This window comes from Centruroides sculpturatus, unplaced genomic scaffold, assembly GCF_000671375.1.
Source record: "Centruroides sculpturatus isolate CEXI.00-Female unplaced genomic scaffold, Cexi_2.0 scaffold1614, whole genome shotgun sequence".
NCBI classification, from domain to species: domain Eukaryota; kingdom Metazoa; phylum Arthropoda; class Arachnida; order Scorpiones; family Buthidae; genus Centruroides; species Centruroides sculpturatus.
Window position 1 is genome coordinate 61159 of NW_019385753.1, and position 24862 is coordinate 86020.

The following is a 24862-nucleotide window of genomic DNA, read 5'->3' on the forward strand; positions in this document are numbered from 1 at the left end:
TTCTTTTATATTTTAGCCGTTATTTAGTTTCTAAATTAAATTAAATAATTAGCTACCGATTATTGTCTACATGCTAAATAAATTAATCATTTCAGTCGATAAAAGTGGTAAAGTTAAATTAAATTAATAAATTTTTATTTAATTTTATAAATATAGGAGGTTCTCGCTTTTATACGAAAGATAATATATTTAAAAATTTTAATTAAGATTGATTGGTTAAATTAACGCGCGGGTAACGCCTACTTTAATCTTTCAATTTTTTTTTAACCAATCGTCGTTAAGATGTTAATATTTTGGAATTATTTTTTTAAAATAAAATTATATCTTACGTATTCTGCTGTAATTAAAAATTAAATTTTTTACTTAATTTTGATATTATTTTATCGTTTTTTTAAAGTGTTTTCTTGATGTAAAATAGTAAATTTTATATATTTTTCTAAGGTATTTATTTTCATAAATTTTCAGGTTTACTGGACGGCTCAGCTGTGACTCCACCCGTTTTACCTCCTCGCACCATGGGACGGACGGGCAATAGGGGTGGCCCACCGAACAATCCCATCGGAGGAAGTACCAACAGTCAAGGACAAGACATCGATCAAGATTTTGAACCGTCGTGTCTTGCCAGAACTCCTTCGGGTTCATTGTTCATTCCAGGTGGTAAGTCCCAAATACTATTGGACTTTGTCATATTTAGTAAGACGGTCACGTGAAAGAGGCCCCGGCTATTGATTGATTACGAGAAAATCGTACGGGTAGTAATTCTAGAAGGATTTGCTCTCCCTCACGATCAATATTCATACTCGTATCAAGAATAGATTCCAAAATGTAGGAATTTATAGATTACTCCGTCTTTCCTTAATACGGATGAAAGACGAAAGTCTTAAAGTAGATGAAAAAATTCTTAATATATATATATATATATATATATATTTTATCTTTTAAGATTTGCCAAAATGTTTGGGACCTTCTCAACAAAAAAGTGATATACCCCATCATCGTTCCCTCCAAGATGATAAAAATAATCCAGACAGGTAAGAGAAATTCTTCGAATGTCCATAGAAAAAAAAAATGTCGCTCAATTAACTTGAATAAAAATTAGTTAAGTTACTTTTTTTTAAATGTTACTTAATGAAAAACCAAAGATTAATGATAAAAGATCATCCTCCGCATCAATTTTACTTTGTGACGTCCACTAGAGATGCTTTTTTCTTCTTCTTCTTCTTCTTCTTCTTCGTCGTATCGAAAAACCGGCTGCACTTTAAACAAAATCCAATAAATGAACAACTTGGGAATAAAACCTCCATTCTTTAATTTAACCTTCTTCCCAAATCAAGATCCTTCTTCATTATCGAGCAGAGAAGTTAACTAGAGTGAGAATAGTGGTCCTATAAACACTTAAGTGATTTAAGTCCGGTATTCTACAAGATAATCCGTCTTAGCTCTTAATTTGTTGAAACTTCGCAATCGTACTTTCCTGTAATATCTCTAAGTCTTACTGGGAAGCTGCCATCGAGGGGGGGGAAGAGGAGGGACTAGACGGTCTTTTCGTATTCGCCAAACTAATAAAAAGGAAATGTAAAACTTCTTATCTTCTCGCAGCCTGTAGGTTAATATTGGTCGTTAAGTCGGTCGACAACGACTCTACAAAAGTCTCTAATGCTACTTTATGTCTCATCCTATCCATAATACGATCTTAAACGGTGACTGAGCCATTCGATAGTTTTACTTACTCCTTCGAATATTCTGCTACAGTCAACACAATCGTAATGTTGTTGATTATTGGTGCAGAAGAAGAGGAAATTCTTTCGATTTTTATCAAATTTAATTAATATTTATTAACATAAAATTCGTTTGTTTAACGTTTTAATCGTTAGGATGGTAAGAGGAGAGGAAAAAAAAATAAAAACAAATTTCTACATCATACCACTACTTTAAAATATGATTTTATCTACATTTTATAATATTTATGTATACTTAAACATGGAAAAAATTCTGAGAAGAAGCTAAAATAAATAATTTTATCTGGAAATTGAGTTTTAAAAAATTTGTTTAGTAAATTATGTTTACCAAAGTAACATCGTTTATGTTATGGTGATGCAGAAAGAATCTCATCTCATAATTTAGTATGAAGTTTACATAAGTAGTAGAAAATCAGTAAATATTAACATTTAAAAAAAAAAACGGATTAATTTCTTATAATGATACTTTTAATAAAATGAGCTCCGAATAGAATAATGCACTCAACTAAATATCTATCGGAATACATTTCGGAAAAAAGATGAGGATTTGTATACGGGTTTCTTATATATAATATGTATTTTTTTTTTTAATTCTAGATGTCACCTGAGTTACACTCCGACAGCCCCCGTGCCTGTAGTACCCGTCCGTAACAATGTTCGTCGTCCTGTATCCAATCATTTTGCTCACTCCCGTTTTCAATTCCGAAAGACGATATCCTCTCGTTGCAGCTGGAAATGCGCGGCGATAGCTTTCATCTTTGTATCACTCGCTCTTTTAACGGCTCTTGCCTATTTTGTAGGTAGGTTACCCGATTTAAAGTTTTAAAAAATTATATTTTAAAAGGTAATAGTTTAAATGCTGTTATTACTTAAACTTAAATTTTATAAATCCTTTAAAAAAATATTCGTGAAAACATAGGCAGTCCTTCGCATTAATCGTAAAATAAAATGTTAAATAGCTTATTGACGTTTGATTGTCGGCTTTCATTGGTTACGAAAACAAAAATGGGAGTGTCTCATTTTTATTTTTAAATTCTCCAGCCAATAAGCGTTACATTTTTATATTAAGTGATATTTCTTGCCAGTAAGGTAGAGAGCCGCCTATATTTTAAGTAATTTTATTGTATTCTGACTCATTTTTTTTCTTTTATTATAATTATAATTGTAAAAACTGATTCAATTATTTTTTTTTATGTATAATCTTTATGGTGAATCATTTTTCTATAGCTGTAGCATTCCCTAGTTGGCGGTATGCTAGCAAACATCCCTGTCCTGTCGTGGTCGACGACATAGAATTAGCCGTAGGTGGAACGGAAGTTAAAAGTAAGTCCTCCATTTTAAGTTTAAACACAGATTTTCACTATTATTTCTCTTGTTTGAGAGATAAGAAACGGCAAGAGTGAATTTTAAAATGTAAAAAAAAATATGACTCAACCTCTGTTGATACAAAGTATACCAGCAAGGCTCTTCTTTTAAGGTTAAAGTGTTATCAACTTCATTATTCGTGTTTTAAAACAGATAGATTGGGTGCGAGAACATACACCTGTACTTCTTGAGAAAACGATCGTTTCGTAACTAGAAAAAAAAATATAATAATATGCAAGCCTTGAGTGCAATTAACAATATTCTTTGCAATATATTCNATTCGCGAATTTTATCCTATTTTATTTACTTCACAAAATTTGTATTTCAAATCACAAATTCTTTCTGATTTACAAATTTTTCTATTAATTTATAAAGTTTTTCGTTTCAACTCACACATCTTTGTTTAGTTTTGAAACTTCCTAAACTCGTAAATTTTTTTTTTAGATTTACGAAATTCCTATTTCGACTTGCGAAATTTTCATTTTTACTCGCATATTTTTTGGTTTTATTTATAAATATTCATATAAATTTACAATTTTGTTATTTAATAAACTCATAAAAAACTCTTAGATCACAAATTTCCCATTTTTGCTCACAACACCATCTTTCATTTCACAAATTTCCCATTTTAATTCACAAGACTCTCTCTCTCTCTCTCTCAGCTCACAGATGTTCCATATCCACTCATCACACTCTCTTTCATCTCACAGATTTAATACTTCAACCCACAAGACCTTCTCGCTCAGCTCACAAATTTCTCATTTCAACTCACAACACTCTCATTTCACAGATTTCCCACTTTAATCCACATTTCTCTCTGCTCACAGATGTTCCATATCCACTCACAACACTCTCTCTCAGCTCACAGATGTTCCATATCCATTCATAAGACTCTTTCTCAGCTCACAGATGTTCCATATCCACTCACAACACTCTCTTTCATCTTACAGATTTTCCATTTCAACTCACAACACTCTCNTCACAACACTCTCTCTCAGCTCACAGATGTTCCATATCCATTCATAAGACTCTTTCTCAGCTCACAGATGTTCCATATCCACTCACAACACTCTCTTTCATCTTACAGATTTTCCATTTCAACTCACAACACTCTCTTTCATCTCACAGATCCAACTTCAATCCACAAGACCCTCTCTCAGCTCACAGATTTCTCGGTTTAAACTTAAAATTTTCCTATTTCGACGAACAAAATTTAATTTCCACTCAAAACTTGCCATTGCTTACGGTGTTCTTTTCTCGATCGCGCTCGCATTACATAGAGAAATGTGAAGATTTCCCACACCAGAAAGTCGAAAGAGCATTTTGAAAACGATAGAGTATTAAGAAGGAGCCGAGCATAATTACAAGTTCGATACTTTCTTATCGACGGATGCTATCTGAGAATAAAATCTAACTAGTGGCATTATTTAGTAATGTTTAGATAATTACTAGCTTAATGCTTTTCGTTTCCACTTTGCACTTAAAAGACAATCAAATTTATCAAAATCGATCGCGGGGGATTTATTTTCGTGACTTTATGAGAATGTCGAATAAGCGGATTTTATGGAAAAATCATTTCTATTTAACGCAAGAATGAATTTTCGTTCTGGTGGTAAGATCAGATTAACAATGAAACTATAACCCTTCTTTGGGGACTTCTCACACTTTCTTCTACTTTCTATGTGGTCACTCCGTCTCTCCATGGAATTAAGTAGTAAAGACAATTACATAGATAATATTTGGAACAATGTCAGAGGTTTTGGAGGACGAAATGGAATTGTTAGAGGTTTTTAGTATATAAATGCTATCAATTTTAATAGATATTAACGATATTTTATACATAAATTAAATTTAAATATAATATTTTATAATTCGATTTATATTTTTATACTTTGAAAAGGTTAAAGGTCAAATTTAAATAGTTAAAATTTTTCTCGATATTTTGACATTTTTACAGGAAAATTTCTTTTGTTTTTTGGCATTTTTTAAATTCTTTTATAACTTTTAAAACTAAAATTATGCTAATTAATTGATAAATTTTAGTTTGTTTAATGTTTTATTTAATGATTAAACACAATTTTGTATCAATTAAATTGAAGCCTCTAAAGATTGTTTGCCATAGAAACTGCATAAAAATTTATCTTTCGTTTATGATAACTTTAATTAAAATAAATTTAATTATATTTTAATAGAGATTTTTACTTAAATATTTACAAATACATACTTTTTATAAAGATGTTAAATTATTATGAATTATATAATCTTGTTTCTAACCACTTGTGAGTTTGAAGAGTCAATTAATTCTAGGAATTACAATATAATTAGTGAAATTAATTTTGATCTTCCGCTTAAATTGATTTCTTAGAATGTCTTTCTATGATTCTATCCGAACAATAATCACGAAAACATTTATCTTCCTTTATTTGTTAAGAAGCATTTTCATTCAGGAAGTCTGAAAACGAGAGAAGCCCTTCAAAAAAAAAGAAAAAAAAATCTATAAAAATCTTCAGAGGTTGTCCACCCCAATTTTGACAGACGTGCAAACTTTAAATACATCCAAAACCTTTTTTTTCCCCAAAAAAGTGTAATAAAACTTTAATAAAACGCAGTATGTATGAAAATTTAAAAGTAGTAAAATCGTACAGGTTAAAAGAGAATTTCTCTCTCTTTCTTTTTTATTTAAGTCCAGCAGACACTTGAAAATAGCGCGAGCTAAATTTAGAATCAAAATTTCATAAGCATAGTCCACCCTCTCAACGCTTTTTACCCCTTTCCGTTTCGAGATTCTCTAATACTAAATATAACTTACTTCACTAGTACTGTAGTAGAAGCTAAAGAAAAGATGACAAAATCAGGAACCAAGCCAGATTCTCCCTTAATTAGTTCTCGGTTTGGAACTCTTCCCGGACACCAAATGACATTCATAATGTAAAAAGAAAAACGTCGTTCCGTTTTCGAAGTCCACCCTCGACTCGATTCTAAAAAGTACGATTTAAATGGCGTGTATTGTTTCCTATAGAGAATATTGCATCTTCCGCATCACTCGTCGAAGGAGTAGCATCCCATCTGAACATTATCAGAAAACGCTAATAAAAAACGATTGTGTCGACTCGTTTCTTTGTTTAGAAAGGTTGTAAACAAAGAGGTAAACAGGTACGATTCAGCTTTATAACTAATATAAATAATTGTACATTAAATGGAAGAGATTAACTTCTGCTCTGCAAGTCTTCCATTATGATCATAATCATATTACCATATATTGCAATGCTAAATTAAAATACCCAGTGGGATATTACAAACTCATATATTCTATTGTTTGACAGGTTGAGGTCTACGTTGCTTTGGACAGCACAGATTAACCGGATTTGTAGACACTAATCCGCATTTGATTATTAAAACTGGTGTAGTTGCTGGTTAACGTATGCATTACTCGTTTCTAATGATTGGACCATTCGGTTACATGTTAAGATTGGATTCCTGCCGTCAAATGATATGAAGAGTAATGAAATAATTTCATTAACAACCATTCAGTCTTGTTACAACAGAATCTAATGTTAGAATTCAACTCGCAAACTAAAATTATAACATTCCATAACTCCATTTTCAACGTTTTTATATTATAATAACGACACTTTTCATAAACGTTAACTCTCTCTGGATAATTTCCAACCATTTTTATACCAATCTTAAAATATCTAAATCCAAAATTCCTTACAGAAAAGTGTTGACGTGATCTTTCTTTAACTTTTCTTTCTCTTTATATAACCGATAACGTGTATAAAACTATCAAAGATATATTAATCTAGATTTATTTACAAGCAAGAAATTTCATATATATATGAAGGGTATTTTGCTTTTTGAATTCTCCTTTCCATCAACTGGATAAGATAAATCGAAAACGTGACACCAAATGGTTGTGCAACAGCCAGAACCATATTAAGAACCAAAGTAAATTATGGCTTTATATATATGTGTGTGTGCTGTGATCGTTTAATATCTTTTGAACACAAAAAGAAATATATATATAATACATCGAAATTAAATTTTCGTAGGTGTCAAATCTAATAACTGTAGTCATTAGTTAGAATCGTTACATATAAATTACTTCAAAATTTCTTTATCGATAAAGAAATTGGCGTGTAACTAATGCTACAATTCGACTAATTTTTCTTTTGAGAATAGAATACTCTCTCAATTATCTGATAAAAATGAAGTTTTACATTTTAAATCATTCTTTAATTATTTTCTTCTTTTGTCTTTATCAAGATTGTTCTTTATTTTCTTAATATTATTAAATTTTCTTTTATATTTTAGCCGTTATTTAGTTTCTAAATTAAATTAAATAATTAGCTACCGATTATTGTCTACATGCTAAATAAATTAATCATTTCAGTCGATAAAAGTGGTAAAGTTAAATTAAATTAATAAATTTTTATTTAATTTTATAAATATAGGAGGTTCTCGCTTTTATACGAAAGATAATATATTTAAAAATTTTAATTAAGATTGATTGGTTAAATTAACGCGCGGGTAACGCCTACTTTAATCTTTCAATTTTTTTTTAACCAATCGTCGTTAAGATGTTAATATTTTGGAATTATTTTTTTAAAATAAAATTATATCTTACGTATTCTGCTGTAATTAAAAATTAAATTTTTTACTTAATTTTGATATTATTTTATCGTTTTTTTAAAGTGTTTTCTTGATGTAAAATAGTAAATTTTATATATTTTTCTAAGGTATTTATTTTCATAAATTTTCAGGTTTACTGGACGGCTCAGCTGTGACTCCACCCGTTTTACCTCCTCGCACCATGGGACGGACGGGCAATAGGGGTGGCCCACCGAACAATCCCATCGGAGGAAGTACCAACAGTCAAGGACAAGACATCGATCAAGATTTTGAACCGTCGTGTCTTGCCAGAACTCCTTCGGGTTCATTGTTCATTCCAGGTGGTAAGTCCCAAATACTATTGGACTTTGTCATATTTAGTAAGACGGTCACGTGAAAGAGGCCCCGGCTATTGATTGATTACGAGAAAATCGTACGGGTAGTAATTCTAGAAGGATTTGCTCTCCCTCACGATCAATATTCATACTCGTATCAAGAATAGATTCCAAAATGTAGGAATTTATAGATTACTCCGTCTTTCCTTAATACGGATGAAAGACGAAAGTCTTAAAGTAGATGAAAAAATTCTTAATATATATATATATATATATATATTTTATCTTTTAAGATTTGCCAAAATGTTTGGGACCTTCTCAACAAAAAAGTGATATACCCCATCATCGTTCCCTCCAAGATGATAAAAATAATCCAGACAGGTAAGAGAAATTCTTCGAATGTCCATAGAAAAAAAAATGTCGCTCAATTAACTTGAATAAAAATTAGTTAAGTTACTTTTTTTTAAATGTTACTTAATGAAAAACCAAAGATTAATGATAAAAGATCATCCTCCGCATCAATTTTACTTTGTGACGTCCACTAGAGATGCTTTTTTCTTCTTCTTCTTCTTCTTCTTCTTCGTCGTATCGAAAAACCGGCTGCACTTTAAACAAAATCCAATAAATGAACAACTTGGGAATAAAACCTCCATTCTTTAATTTAACCTTCTTCCCAAATCAAGATCCTTCTTCATTATCGAGCAGAGAAGTTAACTAGAGTGAGAATAGTGGTCCTATAAACACTTAAGTGATTTAAGTCCGGTATTCTACAAGATAATCCGTCTTAGCTCTTAATTTGTTGAAACTTCGCAATCGTACTTTCCTGTAATATCTCTAAGTCTTACTGGGAAGCTGCCATCGAGGGGGGGGAAGAGGAGGGACTAGACGGTCTTTTCGTATTCGCCAAACTAATAAAAAGGAAATGTAAAACTTCTTATCTTCTCGCAGCCTGTAGGTTAATATTGGTCGTTAAGTCGGTCGACAACGACTCTACAAAAGTCTCTAATGCTACTTTATGTTTCATCCTATCCATAATACGATCTTAAACGGTGACTGAGCCATTCGATAGTTTTACTTACTCCTTCGAATATTCTGCTACAGTCAACACAATCGTAATGTTGTTGATTATTGGTGCAGAAGAAGAGGAAATTCTTTCGATTTTTATCAAATTTAATTAATATTTATTAACATAAAATTCGTTTGTTTAACGTTTTAATCGTTAGGATGGTAAGAGGAGAGGAAAAAAAAATAAAAACAAATTTCTACATCATACCACTACTTTAAAATATGATTTTATCTACATTTTATAATATTTATGTATACTTAAACATGGAAAAAATTCTGAGAAGAAGCTAAAATAAATAATTTTATCTGGAAATTGAGTTTTAAAAAATTTGTTTAGTAAATTATGTTTACCAAAGTAACATCGTTTATGTTATGGTGATGCAGAAAGAATCTCATCTCATAATTTAGTATGAAGTTTACATAAGTAGTAGAAAATCAGTAAATATTAACATTTAAAAAAAAAAAACGGATTAATTTCTTATAATGATACTTTTAATAAAATGAGCTCCGAATAGAATAATGCACTCAACTAAATATCTATCGGAATACATTTCGGAAAAAAGATGAGGATTTGTATACGGGTTTCTTATATATAATATGTATTTTTTTTTTTTTAATTCTAGATGTCACCTGAGTTACACTCCGACAGCCCCCGTGCCTGTAGTACCCGTCCGTAACAATGTTCGTCGTCCTGTATCCAATCATTTTGCTCACTCCCGTTTTCAATTCCGAAAGACGATATCCTCTCGTTGCAGCTGGAAATGTGCGGCGATAGCTTTCATCTTTGTATCACTCGCTCTTTTAACGGCTCTTGCCTATTTTGTAGGTAGGTTACCCGATTTAAAGTTTTAAAAAATTATATTTTAAAAGGTAATAGTTTAAATGCTGTTATTACTTAAACTTAAATTTTATAAATCCTTTAAAAAAATATTCGTGAAAACATAGGCAGTCCTTCGCATTAATCGTAAAATAAAATGTTAAATAGCTTATTGACGTTTGATTGTCGGCTTTCATTGGTTACGAAAACAAAAATGGGAGTGTCTCATTTTTATTTTTAAATTCTCCAGCCAATAAGCGTTACATTTTTATATTAAGTGATATTTCTTGCCAGTAAGGTAGAGAGCCGCCTATATTTTAAGTAATTTTATTGTATTCTGACTCATTTTTTTTCTTTTATTATAATTATAATTGTAAAAACTGATTCAATTATTTTTTTTTATGTATAATCTTTATGGTGAATCATTTTTCTATAGCTGTAGCATTCCCTAGTTGGCGGTATGCTAGCAAACATCCCTGTCCTGTCGTGGTCGACGACATAGAATTAGCCGTAGGTGGAACGGAAGTTAAAAGTAAGTCCTCCATTTTAAGTTTAAACACAGATTTTCACTATTATTTCTCTTGTTTGAGAGATAAGAAACGGCAAGAGTGAATTTTAAAATGTAAAAAAAAATATGACTCAACCTCTGTTGATACAAAGTATACCAGCAAGGCTCTTCTTTTAAGGTTAAAGTGTTATCAACTTCATTATTCGTGTTTTAAAACAGATAGATTGGGTGCGAGAACATACACCTGTACTTCTTGAGAAAACGATCGTTTCGTAACTAGAAAAAAAAATATAATAATATGCAAGCCTTGAGTGCAATTAACAATATTCTTTGCAATATATTCTTTTGGTGGAGGTACCAAGTGGAAAGACAACAGTCTCTAATTTCGCGAGTACTTGTAGCCATCTGCACTGACTTACATCCTTTTCGTTGCCATTTTTCCCCTCGTACTTCCCTCCCTCAACTTCTTCCATTAACGTACACGTAATGAGGACATTAAAACAAAAGCTCGGAACAATGTAGCATCTCCAGTTTTATAATTGATGAAAGAAAGGAGGGGATTTCTTAAGTGCATCCCGTAACAAAATATACAAACGAAATTTAATGGAAGCCACTGTACGGCCCCACAAATGAATCTTTTCGAATATTTTCTTAAACACTACCGATTAGTTAATGTCGCGTGCTGTTCTTTCACCCTCTCCTCTTTAAAAAATTGAAGAAAGATGCCAATTTTTGGCATTCTTCGTGGCGAAACTTTCTGTCAAATTATGCAGAAAAAATAATAATTGCGACTTCCTAACTCGAGAACGAACACCCCCTTCTTTGCTTTTCTTCTTTATGAACTAAAATAGCTTCTTCTATGAGAAATTTAATAGATGTAATAATAAGTTATAACACTCTATCGATGATAAACAGCGTCGATAAGCGCTTTTTGAGAAATTCATTCTTGACATTGATGATTTATCTCGCTTAATGGCTCCTTCTTTCACTAAATAAATATTAATCACAGTTAAGTTTATACTACATCTCGATAGTAATTTAAAAAATGGAAGAATTGCTTTTATTATCGCATTTATCTTTAGATAAGATGTTCTTCCTTAGATCCATCCTCGCTACCTTCTAAGACGTTTCCACCCAAAAGCGAATCCTTCTCCGAAGTTCAACTTGGAAGAAGGCACAGTCAGAAGATTCCATCTTATGGCCATTGGAACATCCAATTTCATCAACGTGACCCGTCTTTAGTCAAATTTAACTATACTATGCCACACGGGGCCAGCGTTGGGGTGTACGGAAAGAGGAACGGTGTACCTACTCATACGCGTTACGACTTTACAGAAATCCTAAATTCCAGGGATAGGAGCTCTAAGAGATCTGAAAAGGTATGCTTAACCTTCTGTAATGAGCCTCTCTTCTACAAAGATTATCGCTTAACAGATCGCTTAATACCTTCTTTTACAGGATGTTTATAGTGTACAGTTTATACAATTTTTGGATCGAGGATTATGGTATATATCGGTATACAACGATGGTGATCAACAGCAGGAAATCTCGCTTACTCCTCACCTGACAGGTAAGAAATTATTTAGTTCACGTGACGATTTTGAGCAAATTATTCATTATGTTTTTCTTACAGACGAATCCAGTTTGCCTTGTCCTTACGATTGTCACGGTCACGGAACTTGTGTGATGGGGAGTTGCGTTTGTAATCCCGATTTTGCTGGGGATTCTTGTGCCTATAGTGAGTACTTAATGGCAATTATTTAACTGTAGTGTAAATAATTCGAAAGCATTTTGTTTACATTGACGATCACACTTAAGTAGAAGACATTAAAACATCTAAAACACCGAGCTGTCGATGATGCGTTAAGTTCCATCGATCGATTTTACGCTCTGTTGAAGAATATCTTAAACAGAATCGTCCATCCTTGAAAAATATAAATTGTTGAAACTTTTAAAAGCCAAAAATCTTTACTATTAAAATGAGATATCAATAAATTAGATATTAATATCAGTTAATTGTTGATGCTAATGAATTTCCGATAATTTTTAAGCAATTTTTCTTACAGAAAAATGATTTTATTAATTAATAATTGTAGAAAAATCGATAAATTATTTTACCAAATTTTTGTACAGGAGTGTGTCCTATCCTGTGTAACGGAAGAGGGCAATATTTAGCAGGTGAATGCATCTGCAGTCCTGGATGGAAAGGCAAAGACTGTCAATTGAGGGAGGACGAATGCGAAATTCCTGACTGTAGTGGCCATGGTGATTGCTTAGAAGGCGTCTGTAGATGCTTTCCAGGATATAAAGGAGTTCACTGCGAAGAAGGTAACAAAATCTCTTACTAAAATATGGAAAATATTCTGTTATCGTCCCTACAGACCTTTAAGTTTATGTATCTTGTCAAGAAGCCGGTTGGAAATTTTTATATTCAAGTGGAAAACATATACTTAACTTCGTTACGGAGAGCAGATCACTCGTGTTCTAACGCATTCACTTTCTCGAAAATTTAATTATAATTTGATTAATAGCAAAGTCTTTGCTTTGAAAGTTAAGTAAACGAATATGGCGTTGAAAGAATGAAGATGTAATTATATTACACGGGGTATAAATCCCAGAGGAAGTAAAGTTGCCCACGTCTCCGATTTAAAAAAATCTATTCGTTAGTAATGATTATTTAAAATGGTTCCTGTAAGAGGGATAAAGAATGATTTGTACCTTGTTTAATTTCAAGTGGACTGTTTGGATCCCGAGTGTTCTGGACACGGGACGTGTGTGCGAAGCATGTGTGTATGTAGAAAAGGATGGAAGGGTGCAGACTGTAGTGAACCAGATAGCGATGCTCTCAGATGTCTACCGGATTGTAGTGGACACGGTCAGTTCGATTTAGAGTTACAGAGATGCATCTGTGACGAAAGGTGGACGGGTCTAGATTGCTCTCAAGGTAGTATTTTCGTTTTAAATGTATTTTTATATGTATATTAAGCTTGTATAACAAGGCCACTTTACAGAAAAGTGCGACTTGGATTGCGGTCCTCACGGTAGATGCCAGGGTGGAGAATGCGTTTGTATAGATGGTTGGGAAGGTGCTAAATGCGACGAAAGGCTGTGCGATCCGAGATGTCTGGAACACGGTCAGTGCAGAAATGGTAGTTGTTTGTGTATTCAAGGTTGGAACGGTCGACACTGTACTATAGGTAAGTAGTTATTTTGATATAGGAGAGGAATCGTAAGTAAATATGTTAAACTTGTATGGGAATTGAGAAAAGAAGTGTAAATAGTCTCCTGCGATAGACGTAAGATATCAATGCAATAGATTTTAACAATGATTGACAAGGACATGATTATGCAACAACAATTGGTGCAATCTATTTCATCTTTTTCGACCAATCATTGTTAAATCACATTTCAAACATATTTTAAAAAGAATTTACGATTATATCGTACGAATACCTCAATGGATCTCCTATTTTCACAAATACTCTTAAATTAGGGGGGCCATTTTTCAGATATTTACTTACGATTCATCGTATATAACTGGCATTTAAAAATGTTCTCTCACAAACGTTTGTTTATCAGAGGGTTGCGTACGTAACTGCAATAACCATGGCGACTGCATTCTACTAGAAGAAGAGTGGCAATGTCAATGCGAAGTGGACTGGGACGGCATAGACTGTGGCATACCTCTAGAGAGAGTATGTGATGACATGCTGGACAATGATAACGGTGAGTGGGACTGAATGTTAATTCCCCATCAGCTTTTTATAATCATTTGCACTGCCATATATTACTAGCAGTTAATTATTTACAGTCTACATGACTTTCCACTTACCGGGTCATAACGTTATCGCCAGTTATGAAGTCACAGCTGATAAAAATGCAAATATTATTGCTCCAGGGAATGTATATAGTGTTGTTACCTGTGTCGACTTTTTGTGTATTCTTTGCTATCTCTTATGCTAATTGCAATTATGGGCAACAGCTGTCGAAGGATACGAAAGGAAAACATCGTCTCTGATAGAAAAATCGATGAGTCTTTTATAATTCTCTTTTAATTTCGATTCTTCTACTTAAAAATAATCTGTTTGAATCGAGATTTAATCACAGAAACTTCAGACAAAATAGAGAAGAAAAAAAAATGCTAACTTGCAGTTTTAATCCCAAAAGTTTTAATGTTTTGTAGATTTCTGTATTAACGAAACACTTAATTACGAAATTTCGTTAAATGTGCAATTCAATTACCAATCTGTGTGTTTATTTTTAACGATATGTTAATGCAATTAACACATTTCAGATGGTTTAGTCGATTGTGCCGATAGTGAATGCTGCAACGACAAAGCCTGCGAAAACAACCCACTGTGCTTCTCTGCCACAGACCCTCTCGACATTCTTTTGAGAAAACAACCCCCCGCCGTGACAGCTTCGTTCTTTCAAAGAATGCAGTTTCTGATCGAAGAAGATTCCGTACAGAGTTATGCCCACAAGAATGCTTTTAACGACAGGTGGGTAGCTTATAGATTTATGTAACACACGTGTTTTTTTTTCTTACACACAATTCCACCTCACAAAACACCCCTCCTGCTTCATTTTTAAAATGGAAAAAAACTGTATAAAAATAATTATTCCGTCTTTTCTTTTTTGCTGCTCAGTCTGTTTTGGAGTCGTTTTAACTCTAGGTATGTACTGTATATTTGTATAGACGTGTGTGTATATGTATATAGGTGCGTGTTTTTTTATTCATAAAACTATAAAATATACATTTTTCGAATATAAAATCGAAACATAAAAAGAAATTAGGAAGTTTTCTAAGGTTATATTTCTTGTTTTCAGACATTACTGTAGGGGTTAAGCCCCGAGGTGGTGGTTCACTTTCTGTATGTGTTTGTTGATCTTTGTACGTATAACGTAATATTGACATTATTTTCTTCCACTAGTCGTGCCTCTGTGATCCGTGGTGAAGTGGGAAGTCCTTCGGGCAGTGGACTGATGGGCATCAGAGTTGGTGTTGCTAGCGATCCCTTGTTTGGTTTTACTGTCACCAGAGAAACTGGATGGTAAATTGTCTCTTGTTCTATTATGTAAGCTTTCACTCCACTCTATTATGTAAAGCTTCTGTAAACAATTTTTTTTATTATCTTTTCCTGTGTTTAAATAATGAACGAACAACTAATTTATTTGAAATTAAACTTTTATAAAAGTATATATATAATTTGATATAAGAGTATTTAAATAATACATCCCTAATCATTTAGTTTTATTTTATTTTTTTATTATTTAAATTATTAAATTTAGATACTCTAGAGTCGAGTATAGAATAACGAAGCAGTCAAAGAACGCGTTAAACATACATAAACAGTCCAAATGCATTACCACTGTCTTCCAAAATAGGTTCGACTTGATGGTAAATGGAGGCGGTGCAGTTAAACTTCAATTCCAAAGAGAGCCGTTCACACCACACGAGAGAACGGTAGTCGTGCCTTGGAATGAAATCGTCGTCATTGATAAAGTCACCATGAACCTGAAAGAAGAAAAGGTGATGGAATTTAAATCACCAGTTTGTATGGAACACGATTACGACGTCATGAAACCAGTTGTTCTTGCCACCTGGAAGCACGGATTTCAAGGTGGTTGTCCGGAAAGGAACTCCATTTTAGCTGAATCACAAGTAAATATTCGCTTGTTTTTTATAATAAAACTCGCCCTCTTTCGTTTCCATGTTCTAAAAACACAGATTTTATATATATATATTTTTGAATTTCTGGTCTATTTTGAGAATAATAACGTGACCCAATCGATAATCTTGTCCTACTTGGATATATATATATATTTTTTTTGTATGATTGACCGAACATTCTATCTTGTCCCGTCAGGTCGTACAAGAAAGTCTGGCTATTCCTGGTACAGAATTGTACCTAGTTTACCACAGCAGCCGAGTCGGGGGCTATCTGTCCACCATTCAACTGCAGCTGACACCAGACGTCATTCCTCCCACACTGCGGATGGTACACTTAAGGATATCGATCGAGGGAATACTTTTCGAAAAAAAATTCGAAGCCGATCCAGGTATCAAGTTCACTTACGCCTGGAATCGTAGGAACGTCTACAGACAGAAAGTATACGGAATTGCCAGTGCTACAGGTTATTTTCTACCCTTTCTACCCTAAGTTATAATTAGAAAAAGTGCCTGAAATTAAATAAATCGATGCTTTTAAATTTATTTTATATCAATTTTTATTAATAGTTATTTAAATATGAACAATCTGATCTGTTAGATGTAATTTTTGAGAACTTCTAGAGGCCGCAAATTCTCGGTTGAGCTGTATTTTAAGAATATCTAGCCTAAACGTTAATTAGTTGAATATTTGATATTCTTAATGGCTATTGGAGGTGATCAAAATATCTTAACGCTAATTGGTTACAGAAATTTCAAAAACCGTAAACAATTAACACATTTATTGATTTTGAATTCCTCAACCAATCGTCGTTGAGACGTGCTTATTTTTGACCAATCGAGATCGTACGCTTGATATTTGAATATTACACTCGCGTTTTACGAAATTTTTGATCGAACTTTTTGACGCGTCATATAAAGAAGCAACTTTTAAAATGTTTCGTATAGTTTTTATTGTTTTTCGTGTAAACTGATACGAAACATGTTTAATATTCTAGTCCACGTTGGTTATGAATACGCAACGTGTCCTCAAATAATTTGGGAAGTGCAGACAACGCAAGTTAGTGGACACGATATGAGTATATCAGAAATAGGAGGTTGGAATTTAGACATACATCACCGTTACAACTTTCACGAAGGTAACTTCAACATAAATACAGTTACAATTAATTCAAAATTACGATTTCTAATTGAACACTCTGCACTTTACAAATAGGAATTTTACAAAAAGGAGACGGAAGTAACATCTATCTAAAAAATAAACCTAAAGTTTTGATCACAACAATGGGTGACGGGCAACAAAGACCTCTTCATTGTGCCCAATGCAACGGGGTGGCTAGTCACCAAAGATTGTTGGCACCCGTGGCCTTGACTAGTGCTCCGGATGGTAGCATCTATGTGGGGGACTTCAATCTTATCAGGAGAATAATGCCAGATGGTCTAGTGACTACCGTTGTAGAACTCAGGTAGGTACTGTACAGTACCACGATAGTATGTGGCGTATAGTATAATTCGTAGACGTATAATTCTTTTGTTATTTTCAGTGCTGCCCAAGTCGCATACCGATATCACCTGGCAGTGGCACCGTCTACGGGAAAATTATACATTTCTGATCCAGAAAGGCACCAAATATTGCAGGTAGTTGCACTTTCTGATATTCCTAATATCAAAGACAATATTGTGCCTATCATTGGAAACGGAGGCAAATGTCTTCCAGGTGATAAGTTGCTATGTGGAGATGGAAGAGCAGCTAAAGATGCTAGATTAGCTTATCCCAAAGGTTCTTAAATGTTGCTTATATGTAAAAGAGTTTTATGTGTCTTGTTATTAAAATACTTTCATTTTTAGGTATAGCCATTTCACCACAGAATGAGATATACATTGCAGATGGAACTAATATAAGAATGGTGGACAAGAACGGAATCATTCACACTCTGATAGGCGATTACTACCACAAAAGCCACTGGAAACCAATACCTTGTGGAAGAACCGTTACTCTATCTCAAGTAAAGTCGTTTTTGAATCAAAGATTTACAATTTTTTAGAAATTTAATTTCTAATTTCTAAATTTTAGGTAAATCTTCGATGGCCAACCGAACTGGCTATAAATCCTTTAGATGGTTCTCTTCATATCTTGGACGATCACATGATTTTGAAAGTGACACAGGATAAGAGGCTAAAGGTCGTAGCCGGAAGACCATTGCAGTGTCCCTCTCTTGCACCCAGTCGTGATAAAAGTGATCTAGCCACGGAAATATATCTAGAATCACCTCAAGCTTTAGCTTTTGCACCCAACGGAGATCTGTACTTAGCAGAAAGTGATTCTCAAATGGTAAATCGAGTTAGAGTCATAGGTAGTGACGGAAAGATTTCTAAATTCGCTGGAGCAGAATCGAAATGTAGCTGTTTGGACATCAATTGCAAATGTTTCGAAGAAGATCACTTTCTGGCTGCCACTTCCAAATTAAACACCATCTCTTCCATAACCGTAACAGCTGATGGATTGTTACACATATGTGATCAGGGAAATCTACGCATTAGATCCGTAACAGCTTCCCTCCCACAACCCAACGAGTCGAACGAATTCGAGATTTATGCACCCGAAACCCAAGAAGTATACATCTTCAATCGACACGGCCAACACATATCCACCAAGAATATTCTCACGGGGAAAGTCACCTATACATTCTTCTATAACGTCAACACCAGTTTTGGAAAATTAAGCACAGTCACTGATGCGGCCGGAAACAAAATCTATATCCTTCGCGATTATAGCAACCAGGTAAACACTATAGAGAACACTCAAGGTGGAAAATGTCGACTGGAGATGTCGAGGATGAGGATGCTTCAGAGCTTCACTACACCGTACAATTTCAAGACGATATTTGATTATCACGGTAGTACGGGATTATTAAGAAGCAAGATCGACAGCTCTGGAAAAGCTTATATGTACAGTTACGACGAATACGGTCGATTGATAGAAGCTGTATCGCCCAGTGGACAGACAATTAGACTAGGTTACAATCTGAGTATCAAAGGAGCATCTATAACAGCTTCGAGAGATACCAGCAACCCTGTATCACTTCTGATTAAAGGATCGGACGTTACGACGAAAATAGGTGAGTTTTTCGCTTACGAAATTTCTATAATTAATTCTAATTACTAACAACGTCTAGGTGAATCTTTGTCGTTATAAGTTATTGTATCTGCTTTTATAATAACAAACCTAATCCTTGGTCTGATCTACATCAATCATTAGAGAGCAAACAGCGCGCTGTGGGTGATTAACATTAATCCGATTATAAGCTCTTAAAGCAAATCCTTCTACACACGATTTTCCCCAACATTTCCTCTTAATGAATGCTATTCTGTAATATCTGTCGTTTTGTTTTTAATCTTTTTACCCTTTCCCTTCTTTCCAATCATTATAATATAACTAATAAACCTTTTTCAGTCAAATTTAGTAAACTTGATTTAATTCCTCTCAAGTTTATATCATTTTTTTAAAATCTGCAATGTTAAACTGGATGTTATAAAGAAGATAACAGAATACACTTGCCATATTTGTGAGGAATGTAATCAATTTCGAACTTTTTCTCTCGAGTTTTATGTATTTATCTGCAAAAATGTGCAAGTTGATCAAAAGTAACGTGCAATCATTCAATAGAATGGCTATTCGTCTCCTAAAGTCGATTACAATTATCCAAAAACTAAAGTAAAATAACTTTCTTCTATTGTTATGAAATGAACCGTGTGGTTCCTATTGTGAATTCTGAAATTTGAACATATTTGCAGGTCAAGCCGAAGAGAGAATCACACAATATCCAGATGGAAGTCTTATTGTTGCTCATCAAGATTCGACAATCATGGAAATAGAGACGGTTCCTAGTCCAGTTTTAGCAGATTTAAGTCCATTAGTTGGCGAAATCTATCCGGTTCCTGCCAAACTTAAAGCCACTCTAAGCGAAGATTCCGTGAGAAGATTCGAATGGCGTTACTACTTAAGGAAAGAAGGAAAAGGAAAAAATCGACAGATAACTCAAGTAGGAAGGAAAATGAAGGTAAGTTACAAACTTCTAACTGTTGTATCTCATAAAAAATGGTGTTTCTAAGCAAAAAAGTTACTTTTAGGTAAACGGGGAGATTCTAATAATGGTAGAGTTCGATCGCAACAAACATTTCGAGACTGTTTACGATAAGAACCAGATACCTTTAGTGTCCATACACTACGACCCTCAGGGTCATCATCCCATACAATGGCAACCGAGTCAGAACGTAACGGGAGTCAAGTTAGAATACGATAAATTCGGTCGTTTGGCCAGGTGGGAGAGAGGAGCACTTTTCGAACGTTACCTGTTCGACATTCAAGGTAGATTGGCGGAAATTAGGTATTCTGACGAAACGGGAATCATGTACAAGTATGAAGAGGGACCCATCAATCTGGTGAGTGCCGTTTAGAGATTTCCACTAGAATTTTATACAAAATTTAACGTATCCCCCTCTCCGTTTCAGCCCTCGGAAATTATACTTCCGAGCGGGAGCAGGTATGTTCTTCAGTATGACACCAGTGGAAGTCTTCAAGCTGTCATAACACCTAATGGACATAAACATGAAATTGCAACTCAGACGTCCATAGGATTCTATAAACTTCTGTACCTATCTCCGGGAGTTAAACATCCTTACGTCTTGCAATACAACGATCAAGGCCAAATTTTGGCAAAATTGTATCCGAAGAACAGAGGGAGGGTTGTGTATCACTATAACGACGACAGCCGTTTGCAGACCGTGTTCTGTGGCGAAGAGAGGACAGATTACCATTATTACGAGCAGAGTGCATTGCTGAAGAGTGTTTCTAGAAGTGTACCAGATCTAGATACCAGAGTGGATTATAGATACCACGGTTCACTACTGAAGGAAGAGAAACTCAGGTATAACAGCAGGAGCGGTTTAGATGGTGCAAAATTTAGATACAGGTACGAAAGTAAATTAACCACAGTCGAAGTTGAGGTGAATGGAAAGTCCACTATGGAAACTAGATATAGATACAACACAGAAACTGCTGTATTAGAACAAGTGCAACAGTTCCTAGTTCATAGACCAAAAATTAATAGCATCTTCATCCAGGATGACATGAGACATTATTCCAAAACCATAGGTTTGGATGTTTATGGAAGAATCGTTGTTTTGGCAGTTACATTATGGAATAAGGAGATATTTTCTCTATCCCTAACCTACGATAGCAGGAGTAGAATTAAACAATCTCAAACTAAAATAGGCAGAGACGGTGGCTCGGTTCTTACTAATTATACTTACACAGTAGATGGATTTTTGGAAGAGGTGAATAATAATGACGTCTGGAAATTTATTTACGACATTAATGGTAACATGAAGAGTGTTTGGGAAGGGAAGAGGCAGGTGTCTTTAAGATACGACGATGGGGATAGGTTAATAGGTTACGGTGATGTGGAATTATACGTTGCAGATGTTCGCGGTTTCGTAGTACAACGTGGAGAAGAAAAGTTTCGTTTCAACGCTAAAGGGCAACTTACACACGCTTTCGAACTGCATCAATACGAAGTTCACTATTATTACGACACTTCGGAACGTCTGTCGGCTCGTCGAGATCATAGAGGAAACATAACTCAGTTCTTCTATACTGATCCCAAGCATCCCGCTCACGTAACTCACATACACTATCCCAAGAATGGAATCACTTTTGTGCTAATTTACGACACCAATTCCCATCTGATGTACATGCAGCAAGGAAACAACAAATATTACGTAGCCAGCGACCATCTCGGAACACCTTTAGCCGTATTCAATTCTGAAGGAAAGTTGGTGAAGAAGGTATTCAGAACCCCATTCGGGAAGGTGATTTCCGACTCCAATCCAGACTTCGCCCTCCCTGTGGATTTTCAAGGTGGTCTCCGCGATCCTCTGACTCAACTAGTTCATTACGGAAGTCGTGTTTACGACCCTCTTTGCGCTCAATGGTTGACCCCCAATTGGGAAGAAGTTCCTCAACTTCTGAAGAAGCCTTATAACATTCATCTTTATCGTTTTCATGGTAATGACCCTATTAATCAAGCCAACACGGAACGTCATCTGACAGGTAAGACCACTCTCTACAATATTTATATGCAATCTTCGTGATTATAAACTAAAATCCCTACTAAATATGACCATAAAAAACCTTTCGTGTTGTTGACGCTCACTTAATCTGCTGATTATTACTCATTAAAATCCTGTAATCCTTTAGAATGGGTAATATAAAATTTATAAATGTATTTTTGTCACGCATACATTCTAAGCCAATTGCTTTGTTTTGCGTGGAGAATGTTTAGTAACTTTTTGTGTAGCATTGAGAGCTTTTATAGACCTTTAAACGTCTGAATTTTAGAAATATTTCAAGTAAATCTAACTACAAGTATAGTAACAGGTGTTCTCTTTTGTTATTTTTCATGGACTTTTTCGAAATTATTTTTTCCCTTTTTACGATTTTCAAAAAACTGCCCAAAAGTGACCCCGTTTGCAAGCGTTCTCTTTTGTTATTTTTCAGAACTTCACGAATGGTTATCGACGTTTGGCTTCGATATTTCTAAAATGCTTCACATACCGAGTCAAAGTGATAAGTTGAGGAGTGTGACGATGAGCGAAAGCCTCCCTGTTATATCCGGTCTCAGCTGTACGGCGGATGTACTTCGTGCAGAATTTGGTCAATTTAGCACCGTCCCTAGGAAAGGAACCAAAGTTTACTCCAGTCTTTTGCCTAGTATCAATTCCCGAATAGCAAATCTCCTATCTGTAGTCGGGGATGGTGTACTTATATCTAAAAATAGGAACAAAGCAATCGTTCACGTGGTCAACGAAGCCAGTCCCATCCTTCGTGACGTTATCACTTCGGTGTTCAACGATACTTCTATGGTGAATCTATACTTTTCTCTACACGGCCAGGATTCGTTTTATTTTGTTCAAGAAAACAGGAATAAGGTACAAGAAGATTGGGACCAATTGCAACGTTTGGGTACCATGTTCAACGTCACCATGCATCCAGTCGACGGAAGCGAAGCGGTGTCTAGCAAAATGGGTCAAGTAGACTTAAGAGTGCATAGCACCAGCGTGATACTTAACATTCGTTACGGGACAACACTAAACGACGAGAGGCAACGTCTCATACGTCACGCAAGAAGAAAAGCCGTAGAAGAAGCGTGGCAGCAAGAAGTGGAGTTGGTGAGGAATGGTCATCGAGGTTCTCAAGAATGGAGCAAACAAGAGCGTGACGAACTTCTCGCATCGGGTTTGGTATCGAGATACTACGGAACTGACATACAAGATATAGAAAAGTATCCACAGTTAGCAGATGATCCAACAAACGTGGTCTTCAGGAGGGAGAGTACGAGAAAAAGAAGAGTCAGATCGAGAAGACCCAAATAGGAATCTGTCCATCTTGATTTCCAGAAGGAAAAAAGCAGCCTCTACTAAATCAAACTAAGGTTCTCCATAATGTTGAGAGATCGTCTGTGATTCTATATATATGTATATATATATAGATATATATATAAAGCAACACTATTGAGTGTTATCACGTACCAAAGAACTGGTGGCCAATTTTAAACTGCAGGGTATAAAAATTTCGAAACGTAATGCGTTGCATTGCGACCCATTCAAGTGCAATGAAGACTCTCTCGATCGAGTGTTGCGGTGTAGACTTAAATAAACCGCAACACCGTGTATGGTTGTGTGTGATATGTACTGTTTGCTGCTTCCAAACAACAACAACAACAACAACAACAACAACAAACTGTATTATATATATTCCATGCCTTGGCAGCAATTTGTTTTTAGAAGCTATTTCCAAATTTTGTTGGCTTCGTCTCGATCGTGTTGGGTTCTTTTTTTGTGTTCTTTGTATTGTTGTAAGTGTCTCAACAATTCCAAAAGATACATTCGTACGAATTATCATGCACAGGAAGATGAAGAAGTAATGAAAAAAATTAACGATGATAATCATATATCGTCTCAATTTAATGATTTATGACTACATTAAAAATTTTAATATTTAAAAAATAAATAAAAATAAAATAAAATCGAGAATTGTAAAGTTTGGTATGAAAAATAATAGAAAAAAAAAAGAAATATATAAACAAAGATGAATTGCAAGTGCCTTATCGTTATTCTTTCACCATTGCCCTTCTAGGAATCAATGTTTGCACTTGCCGTAAGAGTAAAGTTTCGTGGGGGATAGGACAGGTGCCAAATATGGAGCCATCTTTGATCCTATCCTAATCTAAATTTCATTATTTGTCTCGTGTCCCCGTGGTGGTGACACTTTTCAATGTTAATGTATACGGACAATGGATTTGTACTTACAGGAATCCAGGGCCTGGATAATACTCAGAACGAAAAATAAAATTGCTTGTCACATAATTATTCTTATTTCCTTCTTTTATTTTATAGAAAATATATTTATACTTTTAAATATTTTATTAAATGGATGGCTTTTTAACACGTCTTACGAGAAAGGTATAAGCTGAATTCACACACGAATTTCACTTAATCTATTGATTAAATGTGTTAAAACTTATCAAATCTACAAAACTTTGACCTTTTAACGTCTCTAATCATTAAGAAATTTGCTATACCATCGATTAAAATATATTAAAATACCACAAAGATTCATGATTTAACACCTTCGTACATCTTTAATCAATAATCCACCTCAAGAATCATTAATTAAACACGTATTAAGAA

General features: G+C 34.3%; 2 protein-coding genes across 4 annotated transcripts in view; both read left to right on the top strand.

Moving 5' to 3' along the window:
- Positions 1 to 3142, top strand: part of LOC111641793 — a 46432-nt gene extending 43290 nt beyond the window's left edge. Inside the window, exons 3-6 of the mRNA XM_023388023.1 lie at positions 466 to 657; positions 944 to 1031; positions 2337 to 2539; positions 2967 to 3142. Of these exons, the coding sequence (XP_023243791.1) occupies positions 466 to 657; positions 944 to 1031; positions 2337 to 2539; positions 2967 to 3142 (659 nt within the window). The remainder of the gene's footprint in view (positions 1 to 465; positions 658 to 943; positions 1032 to 2336; positions 2540 to 2966) is intronic.
- Positions 3143 to 7867: 4725 nt separating this feature from the next.
- Positions 7868 to 24862, top strand: part of LOC111641789 (teneurin-m-like) — a 29067-nt gene continuing 12072 nt past the window's right edge. The window contains exons 1-25 of one of the 3 annotated variants that reach the window (XR_002759475.1): positions 7868 to 8059; positions 8344 to 8431; positions 9739 to 9941; positions 10369 to 10464; positions 11542 to 11819; positions 11899 to 12010; positions 12074 to 12178; positions 12574 to 12768; positions 13175 to 13384; positions 13452 to 13637; positions 14020 to 14166; positions 14735 to 14942; positions 15090 to 15116; positions 15375 to 15494; positions 15829 to 16105; positions 16311 to 16578; positions 17110 to 17250; positions 17328 to 17577; positions 17656 to 17891; positions 17960 to 18117; positions 18186 to 19230; positions 19907 to 20172; positions 20243 to 20554; positions 20624 to 22223; positions 22671 to 23624. Coding sequence is in view for 2 of the 3 variants with exons in the window: in XM_023388012.1 (XP_023243780.1) it covers positions 7918 to 8059; positions 8344 to 8431; positions 9739 to 9941; positions 10369 to 10464; positions 11542 to 11819; positions 11899 to 12010; positions 12074 to 12178; positions 12574 to 12768; positions 13175 to 13384; positions 13452 to 13637; positions 14020 to 14166; positions 14735 to 14942; positions 15090 to 15116; positions 15375 to 15494; positions 15829 to 16105; positions 16311 to 16578; positions 17110 to 17250; positions 17328 to 17577; positions 17656 to 17891; positions 17960 to 18117; positions 18186 to 19230; positions 19907 to 20172; positions 20243 to 20554; positions 20624 to 22223; positions 22671 to 23545 (7545 nt within the window). In the remaining variant the exon portion in view is untranslated. Of the gene's footprint in view, positions 8060 to 8343; positions 8432 to 9738; positions 9942 to 10368; positions 10465 to 11541; positions 11820 to 11898; positions 12011 to 12073; positions 12179 to 12573; positions 12769 to 13174; positions 13385 to 13451; positions 13638 to 14019; positions 14167 to 14734; positions 14943 to 15089; positions 15117 to 15374; positions 15495 to 15828; positions 16106 to 16310; positions 16579 to 17109; positions 17251 to 17327; positions 17578 to 17655; positions 17892 to 17959; positions 18118 to 18185; positions 19231 to 19906; positions 20173 to 20242; positions 20555 to 20623; positions 22224 to 22670; positions 24540 to 24862 lie in introns of those variants that run through there. The other 2 variants (XM_023388012.1, XM_023388013.1) reach the window with 2 other exon arrangements.